Source organism: Physella acuta, unplaced genomic scaffold (genome assembly GCF_028476545.2).
Source record: "Physella acuta isolate Inbredline_101_S28 unplaced genomic scaffold, ASM2847654v3 ptg000004l, whole genome shotgun sequence".
NCBI lineage: Eukaryota > Metazoa > Mollusca > Gastropoda > Physidae > Physella > Physella acuta.
Window position 1 is genome coordinate 84,043 of NW_026731524.1, and position 16,552 is coordinate 100,594.

Below are 16,552 nucleotides of genomic sequence, written 5' to 3' on the forward strand. Positions count from 1 at the left end.
AACAGTTCATAACCTGTTGGCACCTAATACTTAATTGCTTTGGAGGAGACGACGAAACAGCCTAAGGATTAAGTTTGAATAATTCATGTAAAGCCCCTGAGGAGCTATAACTCTCCAATGAACTCTGTTTTTTTAATGTCTTTGTGCCGATAAGAACCTGCAAGCGTTGCTTCATATTGAACTGTCTTCTTAATCTAGTCTTTGTTGTGAGCTTGAGGAGCTACATAGGCAAGAAGAGAGTTCTACTAACATGCGTCATGGGCTTTACCAGAGTAGAACTGTGACGACCAAGTTAATGCTGTATTTGAAATCTCTGTAGCTGGATTTTTTTTTTCTATAAGCTAGAATTGCTCAACACTTCTCATTTTTAACTGAGCTGGGGACAGACTTTAAGTTAATCAAGTCGAGATTGAAGTGTTTGAAATTGTATAATTTTGTGAATGTTAAATTACATAGGATTTAATAATAGTTTGCTTATAGATGTAATTATTTTATCATAATATCACTCGACAACGTAATAGATACGGAAGCATTGGGTGGAGACTACGGTTGCTCTACAAACTGCTATAACAAGTCTACAGGCGTTATAAAACTGTTACTTAATACAAATCTTCAGCCGTTTTAAAACTGTTACTTAATTAAAGTCTAGTCTACAGCCGTTTTAAAACTGTTACTTAATTAAAGTCTAGTCTACAGCTGTTTTAAAACTGTTACTTAATACAAGTCTAGTTTACAGCCGTTTTAATACCTTTACTTAATACAAGTCTAGTCTACAGCCGTCTAAAACTGTTACTTCATACAGCCGTTTTAAAACTGTGCAAGTCTATTAGTCTAGTCTACAGCCGTTTTAAAACTGTTACTTAATACAAGTCTAGTCTACATCCGTTTTAAAACTGTTACTTCATACAAGTCTAGTCTAATCCGTTTTAAAACTGTATTACGAGTCTACAGCCATTCTACCAACTGTTACTTAATATACGCACAGGCCGAGGTTACACATTCTATTGAACAATACATTCGATTAAATATGTCGACATTTGTATGTAGCTATCACTACAGGAAACTGTTTGTATGAGGGTTGCGTGGTATTTATAAGGCTAGTTGTAGAATATAACATACGGGTAATCGTCACTATCTTCATTTAGGGTCGTATATTTTAAATGGAAAATTGTCAAATGTATATTTAGGCCATAGATGTGTGGAAGAAACAAAAATAGCTATTGTATTGTGTCCAGATCTGGATAGAGCCAGAGATTGATTGGTGTGTTGAACACAGGCAGGTGGGTTATGGGGACAACAGCTGTGCTCACATAACTCACATACCGACGGCTGAGTTGTACAACTCGTGCTCGTTTTAGCACTCACGCACACACACACGCACACACACTCGCACACACATTCACATACATACATCTCAATGTAACAAAGTGAAGGGTTTGCTCTGAAACATTTACCTTACTTCTTGTGTCCCATGGATAGTACTATGGACTAAGTTAACCTCGTGGATCTGTATATCGTGCTTTCGTTGTAAGTTGAAGCGTTGTTGTACTTCAAGCGTATTAGTTTTTAATCATAAAAATCGTAGTTAAATATTTGTTTTTCTTTTCTGTTTACTTAATTAAGCAGTATTTTACTGAGGAGGAGCAAAATGTTTTATTATCTATAAATATTTCTAAAGTTTTAAGATGTAAATATTGGTAAAACGTTTTAGCATTCACAATATACCATTAGCATTTTAAAATGTGAGTTTCTGCACGTAGCATATTCCTTTGATTATATATTCACAATATTCATATATCTCAATATATATTGGGTCCCTGCTTTAATAAATCTAACGTATTATTTTGATTCTAGCTTTAAATTTTCTAGAAGAAAAACATGGCTGCCACATTTTTCGCCGCCACTACTGATATTCTACTGGTGGGTAAAACAGGACAAGGCAAGAGCGCCACAGGGAACTCTATCATACGAACTGAATCATTTAACAGCTGTTTCTATACATCGTCTGTTACAGAGGGTGTCCAGGTCGAAATGACCTTTTTCAGAGATCGAATTCTCAAGGTCGTTGACTGCCCTGGGATTGGAGACACCCGCCTCAACAAGAGGGAAGACGCCCTCAAGTTTATCGAATCCATCTCCCAGGCTATGGCAATCAACGTTATAGGCTATCACGCTATGTTGTTTATTGTAAGGTTCGGGAACAGATTCACTAAGGAGGAAGTGTACGCGGCTGAGCTGTTTAAGACAACGTTTGGTCCAGATTTTATTGCCAAACATGGGATTATCGTCATGACAGGCGGAGACAACTTTGTTACAGATCCTGGAGTCAGGAAGAGAAATCTGAAATTTGCAGACTGGGTGTCTGAACAGACGGATCCTAACTTTACTGCTTTACTCCGTGAGATGAACAATAGGATTGTGTTGTTTAATAACATCACAGAGGATGAAGGTTTAATAGACTCACAACTACAAGACTTAGTTGAGATGATTGACGAGCTACCTACAGAGGGATTAAGGTACACGAACGAAGACTTCGAGTCAACTCAACAGCAGAGAGAACATTTTATTAAGCAAATGCCAAGACCGTGTCTAAATGATGACCTGTTTCTAAATATATGCACCCTGAAAAACAGTTTTCTGAGGCTCAATTTGGAGACGTGCGACGAGCGAGATTTGGTTTTAAAACTTGAGAGTTTGCGAGATAACGCGGCCAATTTATGCGCGAGTGTCGTTGATGCAGATCAGAACACAGGTGCCCTACAAGCAGCCGTACAACTGGTCACGTGTGTCAAGGAATCGATTGAGGAACAGATTAAACTAGTGCGTGCTAACTATCAGGAGAAAAAACGTAACTTTTTCTCTAAACAAAACGATGATAAATCAGAAGAAGCTGAACAAAGCTTTGATGAAGGGGGCTTGAACGTAATGGTGGTCGACAAACTCAAAATTGAAAAAACAAACGAAACAAACGCAGGTGATGATGAAACTCCGGATGTGAAGCCAAAAGCTAAGCCCGTCCCCCCACCCAAGCCGGCTAAGCTTTATCTAAAAATAGACACCAGTGGTAAAAAATATTACCGGGTCAAGGTCGAAAAGGAGGTGAGGATACGAATCGAGGAAAAGTTTTTTCTGCTAAACGAGGATCAGAAGAAGTCAGGGGTGTTCGTCTCTTTGTTGAATTTCGTGAGAAATAATTTGAGGAAACGCGTCGTAATAAATGTGTAAAATGCAAACATTGGTTAGTGTGGTGACTTATAAACTAATGATATTTGTAGGTGTTACACACTAGGATCATTCAACACCTGAGATCATTATTAAACTAGTTCAAATACAAACCACCAAAATTAGGAATAATGCAGTAGAAAGACGAATAAAGAAAACCAGGGTGGAAATCTGTAATTTTACAACTATAATTCTCATGCCACTTTATCATTTTACTTTAGGCAAGATGTTAGCCTTTTGCAATCAACATTCCCGTTTATTTTGGGTTTATATATATATATATATATATATATATATATATATATATATATATATATATATATATATATATATATATATATATATATATATATATATAATTTTCTATACAATTACTACTTTGGGCTTTGCTTTTGGTAATTCGCTATTGTTACTTTTTGTAAGTTGTATTCATAGTCTGACGCATCTCACAATTGTTTTTAGCCGACTGTGTATTGTTGTTTGGTACAAACTGTGTCGATATATAAAAATATGCAATGTATATTATTAATCTATCGATACAATCAAGTTCAGCGATTCTACGGTCTAGTCCGTAACAAAATAAACATTCGCAAGCTGTGCCCGTACATATGATATCGACCTATCTTTATAAAGAAATGTTCATTTGTGATGTTTTTTTCTAATTTAGTTAAATTAATGTAATTAAATTACCTACAGTATTTCTTCCAGACTTTTTTCTCCAGGGGGGGGGGGGGCACTTGAAATTTTCCGAGGGGCGGTAGACTTCCTTGGGGGGGGGGCGGACACTTACAAGTATATATTTTCTACATGAATTTTATTTCGTTCTGAGGAGGGGGGTAGACTTTCTTCGGGGGCGGGGGGGGGGGGGTGAGGGGTGTTTCCCCCCCCCCCCCCGAAGAGATGCATGGAAGAGTCTTTGATTACCCAAACACTAATGGTGTCCTGCTTGTTTTTGTTTATATTTTTACGCTGTTATTCTAATTAACCAAATAAAACGTTAAAATTAAAACAAGACTTAGTATTTTTTAAACTAGTTTTTTGTCAAAGGTAACAATAATAGAAAAATGTTCTTTGAAAATCAATAGTAAATAGCGATAGTAACACTTTTGTCATGTATAAAGGACGTATTGTATCGTGACGATGTTGAATTGAACTGAACAGCCTTACAAGTTTTAAAGAAAAATATTTACACACTGCAAAATGCGGTTGCCGAAACTGAACTTCAATTACCTAGCAAAAAAAATATTTTCTCTTTCAAAATACCAGTATAAATCAACATATTATCATAATAAATAACTTAAAAAGAACGGTATTTAACATAATCTCATTACATACACTTGATAAACTCAGCATATGCACAAAATTTGCATTGCATGAATTCACCACCTTGTTGACCTACATAACACATACAAAACACATACACGGACGTACAGACACATGACACATACACAACTCATACACGGACGTAGCAACACACGCATTTAACTTTCTCTCTCTCACACACACACCAGATACGATATATCCTTAATATTTACGGAATATTCATTTCCCAAGCAATACATGCAACTGTCATTTAAAAAACTTAACAGAACAATGTAGTAATTAGCACTAGCAAAGATTAATATTACACCAGAGTGTTATATAATGTAAATTGAAAGTTGGTTATTAAAAATAAACTACCCATCTGGACCAGTGGGCAGATGGAGTAGAGTTAACCTGTTTCAGTGACCTCGGCATAGAAATAAATACAGTTGGCAACAATACGACCAGTCGCTTAAGTCTGGTGTCCATCAGAGCTAGGTGAACAAAGGGATATAAGAAACTTACGCCCGTGTTTCGGAATTAAGGATTGTCATCCGACCATGTCTTCGGAACATATCATCTGAACACGTCATTCGAACATGTAATCCCACCATTTCATCCAAAATGTAATCGGGACATGTCATTCGAACTTGTCATCCGAATATGTCATCCAACCATGCAACTCAACCATGTCATCCAACCATGTCATCCAACCATGTCATCCAACCATGTCATTGAACCATGTCATACAACAATGTCATCCAATCATATCATCCAACCATGTCATCTGACCATGTCATTCCTTCAATTAACAGCATTGCTTCATTTGGAGATAATAAATCTTGAACATCAATCAGCAGGCTGTTCATTTAATATTGTTAATTAATTACTAATTCAAATCTTATCTAAAATCCGCATCTGACAGGATAGAATAATTTATGGGATTTAATAAAGATAAGCTGGTAATAATGCATTTTCAAGCTTTTATTTAACTCACTTCCTCGTCGGTCTGTCTGTCTGTCTAGATCGAAACGCCCGAGCGATACGGTTCGTAGTTGGAAAGTAGGTCAAGACATGAAGACAATTCATCGTGGCATTAAATTTGATTTAATTGGATGGCTAATTAATTTTTTTTATGAATAAATTAAAATTTTGACCAAACTAGTAGGCAGTTCTATTCTACTACTCCACACGCGTCATCAAGTTCAATAGCGCGTCATCACGTTCAATAGGCACGCATGGTTTTTAGTCATGTAACTCTATTGTACATAAAACCATGTAAAGTACTAAAAACAAATTTCATAAAAAACGTTTTAATATCAAGCTTTTATGTAATAATGCACTAAAAAGGAGAAAATAAATTATAAATTATACACTACTATTTAAATTACAATAAAGAAAACCGTGGGTTTCTTCCTAAATATTAGTAAAGGTATCTAAAGTGACCCACTTTATAGTAAATTAAATAGTACTGTATAATTTATTTTCTACTTTTTAGTGCATTTTTACATAGTTTATTGTTATTAAAACGTTTTTTATGATTTATTTTTCACGGAACAGACAAGTAGCCTGGTAGTTACAAGTTTACAACAAGAAAAAATGTCTTAATAAAAGTTTGGTATGGTAACAAAAAAGGTTTTAAAATATTAGAGGCACTAAAGATGTTGTAGGACTGAGCTAAAGGAAGGCTAAAGACTATGGGAATAAGGAAAATATAACATTGAAATAGAGTCTGCTGACAATAAAATATAAAGGGATTTCTCGCATCGATTTTATGTTATCCAGCACACCACAGCTGTTACGGCAGATTATTATATTTTCCTGTAAAATGCAGAATGTATTATAGAGCTCACTGTTTTCTGTCTTCAATGTGCTGAAATAAATAGTGTGTGTAATTCTTGTTTAACCAAGGCTTTTATTATTTTATTCTTTTACACGATTTACTGGAGCTTCCATTATCAACGATAGACCAGGTCAGACACATTTTGTGTTTAATGTGTTATGTGTTGTGCTGTTAAAAAAAATTGATGGTAAATGTAGATTTTTTTAGTCAAGAGATAAGTGTTCTAAAAAAAAAAACTCATACATTTATGTGTTTTGTTAATTAAAAAAAATCTTGAAAGTAAATGTAGATTTTTTTTTAGTCCAGAGATAAGATTTTTTTTTTTAAAAATTCATGCATTTATGATGATGATGATTGATGTGGAGAACTTTCTAAAACATCCTGATGTGGGATAAAAATATATTTATTAAAGGTAATTAAATTGCATGTGGTGACTTTGCAAACCCGAAAGTCTCTAGTTCGAATCCGGGTTCAAGTGAGTAGAAAGTCCCCGAGTCCAACCAGCTCTGATGAAACATAACTAACCTAAATAAGGCATCTGGTCATAGCGTTGACCACACTATCCTTTCATAAACCAAAGTCTCTGTAGCAGATGAACTCTATTTTTTTGCCATATGCGTCGTTTGCATGAACGGGAAAAGTTAATGACTAAATTGCTGTTTATGAATGAATTGAGAAATTGGAAAATCAAGCTCGTGTAAAGAAAAAAAAATACAATTGGAAACAAATCTAGATTTTAAAATCAATGTTTAGTAATGTATTAACATTTAAGTATATAAAGAAGGAAAATATTGAAATCGATTCATACAATTATGTAACTAGTTTTTTATTTTTACTGATTAAGATACCATGGAAAAATGGAAGAAGAAAAAACAACAGATATATTGCTTGTGGGCAAAACTGGACAAGGAAAGAGTGCTACAGGCAATTCAATCTTAAGGAAAATAAGTTTCACTAGCAACTCACAACTAACTTCTGTAACTGATGAGGCTAAGATGGATGTATCGTACTTCGAGAATCGTCTACTCAAGGTCGTGGACAGTCCTGGGATCGGTGACACCCGCTACAACAAGAGGGAAGACGCCCTCAAGTTTATCGAGAAAATTTCTCATGCTATGACGATTAATGTGATAGGCTATCACGCTCTGTTGTTCATTGTAAGGTTTGGGAACCGATTCACTAAGGAGGACGTGTACGCGGCTGAGCTGTTTAAGACAACGTTTGGTCCAGATTTTATTGCCAAACATGGGATTATCGTCATGACAGGCGGAGACAACTTTGCAACAGATCCTGGAGTCAGGAAGAGAAATCTGAAATTTGTAGACTGGGTGTCTGAACAGACGGATCCTAACTTTACTGCATTACTTCGTGAGGTAGACAACCGAATCGTCCTCTTTGACAACATTACAGAAGATAAATCTGTGATCATATTACAACTGAGGCAATTGATTTTAATGATCGATAACTTACCAATCAATGGAAAGAGGTACACGAATGAGGTATTTCGATCGATTAAAAAAGCCAGAGATGATTTCATCAGACAGATGGAAAGGCCACTACTTAGTGACGAACTGTTTCTTAGAATTTGTATTCTCAGAGAAAAATTTTCTAAAGCTATTTTCGAAGCACAAGACACCACGACCCTGCTCTCTAAACTTGAGAACATTCGGGATAACGCTGAATATTTTTACAAGCGTATTCTTGAGGAAGATAAAGGTACTGGTTCATTAAATGCCGCTAAAAATCTCCTCACGTTTTTGAAGGAGACCCTCGACAAAGAGATAAGAGAACTGAGAAGAACTAAAGATGTGTCGCCTAGAGCTGAAACAATGCCCCACATAGAAACCTCTGAGAAGTCGTCAACAGATTTTGTGGAAGAAGATGGCGAAATGGAACCTGTAGCTTTTGAAAGAGGAGGAACCACGCAAAAATCGGTACGAGATATAGCTAAAGCGTTTGAATCCCCCCGCTTGACAACGCAGCAAAGTGTGAGATTGCCTAGGCCATCTAAAGTAAAGGGAATTCAGCGAAGTTTTTCTATTCCTGCGGGTAATGATGGGACGCAATCGCCGAGAATATGTACTGACAACTATGAAGAGGGAGGAGATGATATGTGTCCTGGTACTGTGGGGTCAACAAAGGAAAAATGTATTTTAACACTGAACGATGAAGTGGTCAAGGAGATGGAGAGCAAATTTGATCGTGTGAGGCAGGACCAGGTCAAATCCCCAGTTCGTGTCTCAGTCTTGCAGTTTGTGAAAAAAATTTTAACTAGCTGTATAAGGTGACTGAAATACAATTCCAGTTAAAGTGTGTTTTCTTTATAAATGTAACAATTATTAAGGATTACTTAATATGTTATCCTTATATTAATATTATAATTCTTAAAATAAAACATAAACTATAATACTATTATTCGTATTTTAAAGAATATGTCATTTAAAAATCAATGTTTTACTTGAAAGTTTGATATTAATTTTAAATGAATAAAATTCAAAGTACAAATTGAGTTTAAATAGTGAAATAAATAGACGAATATGTTGTGACCAGGGTTTCATTATATCTATAAAATATATCAGCTATAAGATTATCTTCATTTTAATGGTTATGAAATTTATGCCTAGATGTTGTTTGAAAACACCAATCAAACTGTTTTCGTTTGATTTTACTTTTGCTAAAGTTTTATTTCTATTGAAGTTTAGGTTTCAAAAGTTATAACAAAAATAAAGGGAAACAATAAAGGGACATCACCGAGATAACTTTTTATGTGTGATATTTTAACATAGGTAAAACGTTAGGTACGAAACCAACGTACTAGACTAGAATATACTTCTAAAATCGTTAAAATTTAGTTAATAATGTAGGTATGAACCTTTAACCTCACTGTTTGCCAGTAATCGTATGTAATACATATTTAAACATACAGCAATGTATTAAGTAACAACCAAAATTAAAATTGTAACTATGTAATATATTATATACTCAGTTAGCGCTAAACAGTTAAGCGACTACTACATAATCCATTTCTTAGCACTTTGAAATTTTAATTATAAATTATATTCTACATTTGTAGAGAATCGTTGTACTTTGTAATTTAATATAATACAATTTAATTTTTACAATAATTAGAATATCAATTCACTTGATCTTGATTAACATTACATCAAATATATTTCCATCTATATATTACTAAAATTCATGTTTGTTTACATGTTTGAATATTTATTTTTTGTTTATTTGTTTGTCTGATTGACTATTGTAAATGGGTCTACTCTATGTGGAGAGCTGTAAAATAGTATGTAGGTAGAGAACAATTTTTGTTTTCAGACAGACTGTTATTCAGAAATTTATTTAAAGACGTTAATTAATTTATTGTTTTATTCATAGGTAGATTAACCACATTAATTTTAAAGTTTTAGAACAATGGCTTAACACGACTGAAAAGTGACGTCACAAGTTTTGTTTACTTTTTAGTACAATAAGATGGCGGCTTCCATCAAAGGACCATTCAAAAGTTTAACGCGTTCTAAATCTAATTTTCTGTCGGCCATAACTTTAACAATATGTCCGTTTGCTGTTTTTATTGCGTTCCAAAACTTATATAAATTTTCAACTGTCTTTTTCATTTAGGTTTACAATAAATTTCTCTAGCTCTACAATCTGTCCAAGAAAGTTATTTATAGATCTAGATCTAGAATCTAGGTCAAACAAAAGATTAATTAGATACATACCAAAGATTAATTAGATACAAATACAATCCATTTTATAATCATAATACATTTTTCAGTCCTTAAATATTTGATATAAATCTTTGTGATTTATCTATTTAGATCTAGATCTATCTAGCTAGAATAGGTCTATCAATCTAATGATTAGATCTAGATTAAAGATCTAGAATTTCTAGATCTAGCAAGAGTTACGCAAATACTAGACTTAAGAATTAAGCAAACGAGTCGTATAATCTAGATCTAGACAATTCTATCTAGATCTAGATAGTTTCAGATCTTCGTTATTTTATATAAATCTTTGTTTGGTGAATTTAAGATAAAATTTAATTTAAAAGTTACTACTACTAGACTAGATCTAGATCTATGTGCGTAAATCAAGTTGCATAAGGAGACTTAAAGTATTAAAGTATATTATAAAAATACATCTGTGACTTCATTAGTTAATTAGCTAAGTTGTTAGTGTAATTGGCTTGCATGCGGGTGGCACAGGTTCTAGACCAATACATCAATGGTAATTATTTTTTTTTTCAATTTTTTTTTTATTTTTTAGATGTGAATGGCAGGTGAAGTAGAGTTAATCTGTTTCTTTGTCCTAAGCATATGAAGGGATAGTGTGGTCAGAGACATGCTCGGCTGGAATCGTTTTTTTAAACGATAAAAACATGTTGTCTGAGACTTGGCGGGACACTGGGCAGGTGAAGTAGAGTTGAGTAGGTCAACTGTGACGTCAGTATATGAAGGGATATTAAGAAATCGGTGTTTTCGGTGTTTTTAAAAGATAAAAATAATCTTTTTGAATGTGGGGTCTGGTTTTTTGTGACTATAAGTGACAGACGTGATGTTTTTTATGGATGACCTCCGAAACCCACAGTTATCCAACGGATGACGGGTAGTCTAGTGTTATTTAAATTTAACAAAATGTTGACAATTAATCATTTACATGCATGGGATTTTGAAAGTAATGTAAACTAGTACTAGGTTTTCCTAGAAAACAGTATCGATAGAATCTGCTTTCTACAACTTTACATTGCCAGATCAATAAACTCACTACGTCAGCTAATCTGCTCTATGTTATTATTAAGGCCATATGTTACGGTAGTGTGTTTCACGTTCTACATTTACTTGCCAACAAGTAAAAGGATCTGTCCATATGGTAAATCGACCCATACTTGCGTCCATTAAACTTAAACAGTAACATTTCTAGTTGGTTTTCAAGTAAGCCGATGCTTATATTTTACAAATAGCGGCCTCCTTACATGAATCATAATCTTACAAACTAGCGGTCTCTTTACATTAATCATAGAGCTTCCCCCAGTGGTCGTTTGAAGATTTTCTTTCAAATGTTATTTTTTTCCGTGAGGCACTTAAAATTTTGGGAGTGCATACATAAATTTTCAGAATGGTAGGAGGGGGTGATGGGGAGGACATTGGTACAAGTATATATTTATACAAGTAAATATTTATATATATATTTAGTATAGAAAGTACATACTTTTTTGTATTTCGTAGAGAAGTGGGCTGCATTGGGTGGATGTTTGGAGCGATATACTTGCTATGTTGGGGAAGGGAAGAGTGGTTGGAGGTGGGGGGGGCGGAGTGGATTCGGTGATCCCATTCCCCCGCAGAGATGTATGAAGGAAATCTAGTCATCCTTTCAGTCGCGGCTTGGCTCATGCAGCTAACTGCGGATAATCTGATGTTAGTTTATTTTAAAACAAGTTTTAAATTTTAAAATTATTTGCATGGCAAAATGCGTTTGTCGAAAACTGCACTTTATTTACAAAGCAAAAAACAAATGACAAAGAATAATGTTATCTTCCCAAACACATGTACAAAGCTGTTATTACGTTTAAAATCTAAAAAAGCAATATTTAACAAAATCTCACTTAATATACTTGATATACTCAGAATATACACAAAAATTGCACTGCACGAACTCAACACATTGTTCACTTACATAACACACACAAAGCACATACACAGACTTACTGACACGGACACATGCACATAACACATACAAAAAAAAATATTCAGACGTACTGACACATAAAAGCTGACAGACATACACCATATACGAAATAAGCTCTATATTTACGGAATATTCATATCCCAAACATCAAGTACAGATCCAATGCATGCAACAGTCATTCTAAAAACCAAACAGAACTATGTAGTAATAAGCATTTGCAACGATACAATTAATACCTGCTTGCAATATAAGTTATTTGAATGTTGGTAATTTTAAGGAATTCACCCACCTTGAACAGTGGGCAGATGGAGTAGAGTAGAGTTAAATTTTTTGTGTTGTCTCGGCATAGAAATAAATACTGTTGAAAGCATTATGGCCAGCCGCATTAGTCTCGTATCCATTAGAGCTGGGTGACCCGAGGATTGTCAGCCGACTATGTCATCGGACAATGTCATCCGACTATGCAATCACACCATGTCTTCCAAACATGTCATCTGATCATGTCATCCAACCATGATCATCCGACCTTGTAATCCGAACATGTCATCCCACCATGTCATCCGGCTATGTCATCCGACCATGTCATCCAACCATGTCATCCGACCGTGTCATCCAGCCATGTCATCCAACCATAACATCCGACCATGTCATCCGAACATTTAATCCGATCATGTCATCCCACCATGTCACCCGTACATGTCATCCGACCATGTCATCCGAACATATCATCCCACTATGTCATCCAATTATGTCATCGGACCATGTCATCCAACCTTGTCATTCCACCATGTCATCCGAACTAGTCATCCGACCATGACATCCGGCCATGTCATCCGAAATTTTCATACCACCATGTCTTCCAAACATGTCATCTGACCATGTCATCCGACCATGCCATCCGACACTAGCATCCGACAATGTCATCCAACCTTGACATCCCATCAATTAACAGCTTTGCTTTATTGGGAGGTACTATAGAACATCAACCAGCGGGCTGTTCATTTAATATTGTTAATTAAATACTAATTCAATTGTTAATTGAAGACCGCATCTTTAATAGTCTGACAGTATCGTATGATTTATGGCAGTAAATAAAGATAAGCTGGTTAGAATGCATGTTTTTTCACGGAACAGACAAGTGGCATGATAATTACGAGTTTACAACAAGAAACAAAAAAATGCATTAAAGAAAGGTTAAAAAATAACAATAAAAAAGGTTTTAAAATATTAGAAGGTACCAAAGAGAGAGCTTAACGAAGGCTGCAGACTATGGGAAAATGGAAAAAAATAAAAATATAAAGGGATTTCTCACATCGATTTATTTTATCCAGCATACCACAGCTGTTATTGCGGATTAATATATTTTCCTGTAAAATGCAGAATGTGTTTAATGCCCACTGTTTCTGCATTCAATGTGCTGTAATAAATAGTGTGTGTGTAATTCTTGTTTAACTAAAGCTTTTGTTATTTTATTCTTTTACACGATTTACTGGAGCTTCCATTATCAACGATAGACCAGGTCAGACACATTTTGTGTTTAACGTGTTATGTGTTTTGTTGTTAAAAAAAGCTTGATTTTTTAAAGTCAAGAGATAAGTGTTCTAAAAAACAACTCATGCATTTATGACGAATGATGTGGATAAATTTCTAAAAGATCCTGATGTGGGATACTGTTACGTTCAGGTTTAGTTTCAACTCAAGAACGACTCGTGTTAACGTTCACTACTTTTATTCCGTCTCAATTCTTTACAGTAACCGCTCACCTACCACAATCGTTAACTCACGCTTTTATACCCGCATTCGACCTTGGGATTACAATACATAAACACACCGGGGTTATTACACAGTAGGGTGAACTCAACTCACACACGCACTCCCCCCACCCTAGTTCGAGACTATTCTACCCTATTCTAACCTGACCTCAAATAACCCGTAACAACGACCCGTAACAGATACAAATATATACTTTTAAAGGGCTATTAAATTGCATGTGGTGGCGTTGACTAGTGATGGACAGATAGACTGCTAACCCGAAAGTCTCTAGTTCGAATCCGGGTTCAAGTGAGTAGAATGTCCTCGAGTCCACCCAACTAACCTAAATAAGGCAGCTGCTCCTAGTGTTGACCACACTATCTCTTCATTTGCCTTATGTGTCTTGGGCACGAACGGGAAATGTTAAGGACTAAATTGTTGTTTATGAATGAATTGAGAAATTCTAAACTCAAGGTTGTGTAAAAATGAAACTGGAAACAAATCTAGATTTTTAAATCATTGTATAGTAATGTATTAACATTTATGTATATAAAGAAGGAAAATATTGAAATCGATTCATACAATTATGTAACTACTTTTTTTTAATTTTTACTAATTAAGATACCATGGAAACAATGGAGGAAGAAAAAACAACAGATATATTGCTTGTGGGCAAAACTGGACAAGGAAAGAGTGCTACAGGCAATTCAATTTTAAGGAAAATAAGTTTCACTAGCAACTCACAACTAACCTCTGTAACTGATGAGGCTAAGATGGATGTATCGTACTTCGAGAATCGTCTACTCAAGGTCGTGGACAGTCCTGGGATCGGTGACACCCGCTACAACAAGAGGGAAGACGCCCTCAAGTTTATCGAGAAAATTTCTCATGCTATGACGATTAATGTGATAGGCTATCACGCTCTGTTGTTCATTGTAAGGTGTGGGAACCGATTCACTAAGGAGGACGTGTATGCGGCGGAGTTGTTTAAGACAACGTTTGGTCCAGATTTTATTGCCAAACATGGGATTATCGTCATGACAGGCGGAGACAACTTTGTTACAGATCCTGAAGTCAGGAAGAGAAATCTGAAATTTGTAGACTGGGTGTCTCAACAGACGGATCAGAACTTTACTGCATTACTCCGTGAGGTAGACAACCGAATCGTCCTCTTTGACAACATCACAGAAGATAAATCTGTGCTGATATTGCAACTGAGGCAATTGATTTTAATGATCGATAACTTACCTATCAATGGAAAAAGGTACACGAATGAGGTATTTCGATCGATTAAAAAAGCCAGAGATGATTTCATCAGACAGATGGAAAGGCCACTCCTTAGTGACGAACTCTTCCTTAGAATTTGTATTCTAAGAGAAAAATTTTACAATGCTGTTAATGAAGCACATGACACCATGACCCTGCTCTCTAATTTTGAGGACATTCGGGATAACGCTGAATATTTTTACAAACTTATTCTTGAGGAAGATAAAGGTACTGGTTCATTAAATGCCGCTAAAAATCTCCTCACTTTTCTAAAAGAGGACCTCGACAATGAGATAAGAGAACTGAGAGAAAGTAAGATTTTCTCGCCTGAAACAAATTCCCGCGAAGAAACCTCGGAGAAGTCGTCAACAGATTTTGTGGAAGAAGATGGCGAAATGGAACCTGTAGCTTTTGAAAGAGGAGGAAACACGCAAACGTCTGTACGAAAATTGGCGAAGAAGTTTGAAGCCCGCATGGGGATGCAACAAATTACATTGCCTAGGCCGTCTAAAGTAAAGGGAATTAAGCGAAGTTTTTCTTCTCCTGCGGGTAGTGATGGGACGCAATCGCCGAGAATATGTAATGACGACTGTGTGGAGGGAGAAGATGATGTGTGTCCTGGTACTGTGGAGCCGCCAAATGAAAAATGTATTTTAACATTAAACGATGGAGTGGTCAAGGAGATAGAAAGCAAGTTTAATCGTGTGAGGCAGGACCAGACCGAGTCCCCAGTTCGAGTCTCCATCTTACAGTTTGTGAGAAAAAGTTTGACACAGAGATTAACGTAGCTAAAATATAGCTCTAAATATTTCTTTTGTATTATCAACATTTTAATTTTATCAAGAATTACTTAGTAATTTATCAGAATACTATAAGTACCATGCTTAAGTTAAAATACATTTTACAATAGAATTTACTTAAACAGATTGAATATAATTCAGATTTTTAACATGCACAATTTAGAATGAACAACTTAACAAATGTTCGTTTAGAAATGTTCTATTGAAATTTTTAAATTAATTGGAGAGAAACAATTTAAAGAAACAAATGAGTTTAAATAGTGTAATACATATGTCAGTAATAATATCTGTTTTGTTTGAATTTCGATATTTTTAAAGTTGTTTTTCGTTGAAAATTGGGTTCCAAAAATAAAGGAAAAAATAAAGAAAATTTAAACAAATCAGATACAATTAGCTCAACTATTATTTGTGTTATCTCTACATAGGTAAAAGTTGGATTGGAACTATTAAGGGGACAATCATTTCAGATTGATGAAATAGTTAAAGTTTAATATCAAATCTGAGTTATGTCTTTTATAGGCTATCTGTAAAGATTCTTTATATTTAATTTCTTAATTTAAGCTTTAACTCTTACAATAAATATTTTATTAATTCACTTCACTATGCTTAACAATGCATCACATATATTTCCATTTTATTTAAACTTTATTTTTACAATTAGTTATTTAAA

General features: G+C 34.9%; 2 protein-coding genes across 2 annotated transcripts; both read left to right on the plus strand.

The window, feature by feature from the left end:
* The first annotated feature begins 1,878 nt into the window (after positions 1 to 1,878).
* On the plus strand, positions 1,879 to 3,225 carry LOC131933793 (uncharacterized). Its single transcript, XM_059290488.1, has one exon. The coding sequence runs from the start codon at positions 1,879 to 1,881 to the stop codon at positions 3,223 to 3,225; it is 1,347 nt and encodes a 448-aa protein (XP_059146471.1).
* Positions 3,226 to 7,224: 3,999 nt separating this feature from the next.
* LOC131934562 (GTPase IMAP family member 7-like) lies at positions 7,225 to 9,370 on the plus strand. The gene has a single exon (XM_059290652.1). The coding sequence runs from the start codon at positions 7,225 to 7,227 to the stop codon at positions 8,653 to 8,655; it is 1,431 nt and encodes a 476-aa protein (XP_059146635.1). The 3' UTR covers positions 8,656 to 9,370.
* Positions 9,371 to 16,552: the final 7,182 nt, after the last annotated feature.

What these genes read in the sequence shown, in the direction of transcription:
- LOC131933793 (XM_059290488.1), top strand. Translation starts at nt 1,879, where the DNA reads ATGGCTGCCACATTTTTCGCCGCCACTACTGATATTCTACTGGTGGGT.
- LOC131934562 (XM_059290652.1), top strand. Translation starts at nt 7,225, where the DNA reads ATGGAAGAAGAAAAAACAACAGATATATTGCTTGTGGGCAAAACTGGA.